The sequence below is a fragment of the Hypoxylon trugodes genome (genome assembly GCF_022578975.1).
Source record: "Hypoxylon trugodes strain CBS 135444 unplaced genomic scaffold F4822scaffold_5, whole genome shotgun sequence".
Classification (NCBI taxonomy): Eukaryota; Fungi; Ascomycota; class Sordariomycetes; order Xylariales; family Hypoxylaceae; genus Hypoxylon; species Hypoxylon trugodes.
In genome coordinates, this window is record NW_026250020.1 from 3,473,792 (window position 1) to 3,477,740 (window position 3,949).

At 43.6% G+C, this 3,949-nt stretch overlaps 1 protein-coding gene across 1 annotated transcript; it reads right to left on the bottom strand.

Annotated features, from left to right (window-relative positions):
- Positions 1-214: 214 nt before the first annotated feature.
- F4822DRAFT_405362 (uncharacterized protein) lies at positions 215-2,030 on the bottom strand. The gene is made up of 5 exons (XM_051458287.1): positions 1,357-2,030; positions 1,129-1,286; positions 958-1,071; positions 558-829; positions 215-505 (listed from the first exon to the last, which is right to left on the bottom strand). The coding sequence occupies exons 1-5, from the start codon at positions 1,771-1,773 to the stop codon at positions 468-470; spliced, it is 999 nt and encodes a 332-aa protein (XP_051314990.1). The 5' UTR covers positions 1,774-2,030; the 3' UTR covers positions 215-467.
- Between the last annotated feature and the right edge of the window lie 1,919 nt (positions 2,031-3,949).

The window sequence follows — 3,949 nt, forward strand, 5'->3', positions numbered from 1 at the left end:
TGAAAAGGTGCGATGTTGTTACCATATAAGGGATCTCTTCGAGCTTTTGGAATACCTACCTGGTTGCCTACTATTGGCCTGTATTTTTCTGGGTACGTATTTTGTTACAATTTACCGTGGTGCTATAACAGTAGTCGGGCTGTCTTTACCTCCTCGTTCGGTGATATTGGATATTATTATCTAGTAATGCTACTTTCAAATGTCATGGATTATAGATTCTTCATATAGATATGTCCCTATCCTACGATGGATGGTGGAAATCGATGCACTAGGCCGTTTTCAAGTTAACCCAAGCAACCTAACTCCTTTCATACTTGGGTATGTTCAGTGAATGATGTATATATAACTCAACTACTAACAAGTTCAACTTGAATCTAAGAACGCGCAAGATCCACCTGAATAGCTTATACATTTGATGACATTCTAGAATATCATGAGCCACACCGTGGACTTTGCCCAATCTAAATTTAAGCTGGCATAGCCATACCGGGAAGGCTGTCGAGCCCTAGTATAAATTAGTATCCGCGCTTCCAATATTGAGAAGAGTCAAAACTTACATCCATCGGTTTCCTCTCCAACCATGTCGGCAACCTTGCATTGGTTGGCAGTCGACATAGCTTGCTTCGTGATGGAACCGCAGCCATCGTAGAAGCATTCAGACTTGTCCATTGCGCGTTGAAGAGCATCATCCTTCCAGCCGAACATGTAGTCGCCGTGGGTACCATATCCACTACCCTCAAAACTCCATACGAATGGGTTAGGGCCAGAAGTCCACATGCTGTTGAACTTGGTGGTATCCCATGTAATCTCGAATGTGACTTGGGGAACTCTGTCAAGTTTGTTAGTAAATTGACGGCTAACCTGATGGCAACGATGGTTTTCGAAAAATAGGGGGTCGGTAGGGCTAGATAAGGGCTAAATAGGGGCAACGCAAGAACACGACGCTCTTATACATACCTAACCGGGTGAGATTCCGGGCATGCGGGAGCATTGTTAAAGTAATCCGTGTTGACCGTGTTGTACATATGGGATTGATGGTCTGCACTGTCAAGGTTCTTACCATCCCAGCATCTAAGTTGATAGTTAGTATCCGTATAGTCTTGAATTTAGCGTAGAAAAATTACTAACGGGGGGAAGTGGTGAGTGGTGAATATACCACCTGAGCATGGCTTGTCAGGGAAGTTAGCCTGTAGGGTGCCTCTGTTACCGCCTGTCATGCATTGGTAACTAAGCCCGATGTGCTCTCGGGCCGTAGCAGTTGGGCTGCCCACGGTCATGCGGAAACCCTGAGAAGCTTTAGATATTTGAATAACGAACAAAGAGTATGGATATAATATTTAAGAATCATTTTAATACCGGTGGGAAGGCCTTGATTTTTTGCTGGTTGAGATTGTCCCTGCTCAAGTCGAACTGGGTGTAGTAGACAGTAAGTCCACCTTGGGCGCCGTTCGAGCCTCCCAGTAGGGGCTGGACGGGAATCACCGGTACACGGTGGTAAGATCCATTGACGGGATGTTTGAAGTATAAGTGTGCCGTCCAGTAGTTTGAGAAATCCTCGGCCATTTGGCAAGTAGTGCATGTAGCTCTAGCACCAACATCACCAAGCATAGTAGCGTTGAAGGCATTTCCACCGACGATATGGTGCACGTGAGCGGACGGGTTAATACCTGGCTGCACCACAGGATCCAGACGTTGGATGGTTAGGGTTGAGCATGGAAACCGGAGACCGGCTTGGACGGGCGCGATAAACGCGATAGCTGAAAGCAATCTCATCTTTACGGTAAATCCGATATTGACAAGGCTAACAATAGAACCACGAGGATCTGAGGATTCAGGAGGAGAAAGTAAGGAGACACAGGCCCGGATCTACAGATCTATTTGACTTATTTTGAATACAACTAGACATCCCCTACATATGATATCAACGCAAAAATTCACAGCAGAGCGTAGAGCATCTACCTAACTAGAAAATGAATGGAAGTTCAGGATGACCTAGGTCTAGTGCCAATCAACTCACGTCTACCCCATACGTTTGTAGAATTAATATCCGGCGAGATGGCGACCTCATATATATTTATGTACGAGGGGGTTGACAGGTTCTCGGCAAATGCCTTTCCTATGTATTTATTGGTTTTGAAAGGTGCCGTGAGCTAGGTACCTAGACTATCTCGCATCATCATAAGTTACGTAAATGGTAAAAGGGTCCAAAAGGACAAGGGATCGGTTACGCGTTATTGGATCCGGTTAAAGTAGGGAGATTTGAGTTGATTTTATATATATCCTTCTGGTTATTCATTGGGTGGAGTATCACCGTTGAGCTCATCCGCATCCGAATTTGTACTTATCTAACGCGGGGGATGAACGACTACCACCGCTACTCGTCCGGGGAGTGGTTTCCGGTGGGAATTAGGATCGAGTTTTTACTCGGTCCCCCGATAACGAGACAGTTGAAAATGATATAATAGCCTATGCCGACTCTAATTGGTGAGTAGAATTTCAAATAGTTAGTCTGCAGACTTTGAATTGAGGTGTTACAACAGGAATTATAAAAATAATAAATGAGCCTCGAAGAATCAATAAATTTCAAGGTGAAAAAAAGAATGACGACGTAATCGGCTGTCGCAAAGGTACAGAAAAGGAGTAATTCAGGGGGGTTAGATGATACATTTGCCGAAAATATGAAAGATGTCTAGGTAGATACCCTTGAAACCAGGGAAAACCATCTTCAACTCTGTCATCGCCCCCCTTCTATCCCTTTTACAATTTTAGGGTTACAGGCTTCAACTATTAAAACCAGACTAGCCCGCGACGTTCAACATCGTCATCACACCATCTTATTACCTAGATATCGGCCTAATAAGGCCCCAACCGGTAGATAACTACCTCCTTGATAGATACCCAGGTAGATATCGATATTATGTAGGTTTCGTTGTGTGGCTAGGTATTTTCTTGTAACCCATCTACTCGAGGTGTATTCCAAATTTCCATTAGAGCCTCATTAAGAACGAATCGGCAGGTTCGTTTCAATTGCATCTTAATACTACGAGAAGCCTTGAGAGAAATGATGAATATAGTTCTATCTTTATCATAAGGCGACTCTATGGGGTCACTAGGGGTAATAATGTAGCTGGGTTCATCGTCATTCTTTGTCATAGATGCACACATAGATACCTTCGTATGCCTGGTAGTAAGCAATTTGAAAGCATAATCCTCCGCATTAATATGAAGCATGACCTAGGATGATATATTAATCTATGGGTAGTTTACCTCAAAGTCTGGTTCGTACCACACTTATAGATAATCGGGAATGACGGCAAGTAAGGATCTTTAGGTGGAAAGAGGTGAATATGTTAAGCCTAAATTCCTAGAGTCATGCCGTATGGTAGTAATACGTCGTGGGGTAGACCTAAATCATGATATCGCATTAGAATGTGGCAATCGTTAGATCGATGTGAGTGAAAAGCTCTCGGTCGGAGATTCGATAGAAACGAGTACCGGTCTGCCGGAATTTGTTTATAGGCCTGACGTAAGAGTATTCCCTATTCTTACCTAGAATAAAGGCTCTGTAGGTATCATGTGGTATCATATTAGTACTAGGTGGATCGGAAGTCACCACTCACTCACTTGTAACTCACCTGGGGAAATGTACGACATGCCATCTGAATCTCATAGGTACTTTTTCAATGAAAAACCCAGGAGAGGGCACACGGGATTGGATTGTTGGGTTGTCTTTATTTTCATATTTGACAACTGTAATCGGCTTTGTTCAAGTTGACCTTCGACATAACTCATGTTTATGATACGCTGGCTGCTTCAAATATTTTGGTCGTTGTCTTAATTAAACTCCATCCACCCTGCTCGTTGATGGCAGATGCCTAGGGGTCGGCAATCCCCGTTTATCCTTTATACTTACCAAGATACCTAGGTATTTAAGCGTATGTCTAGGAAA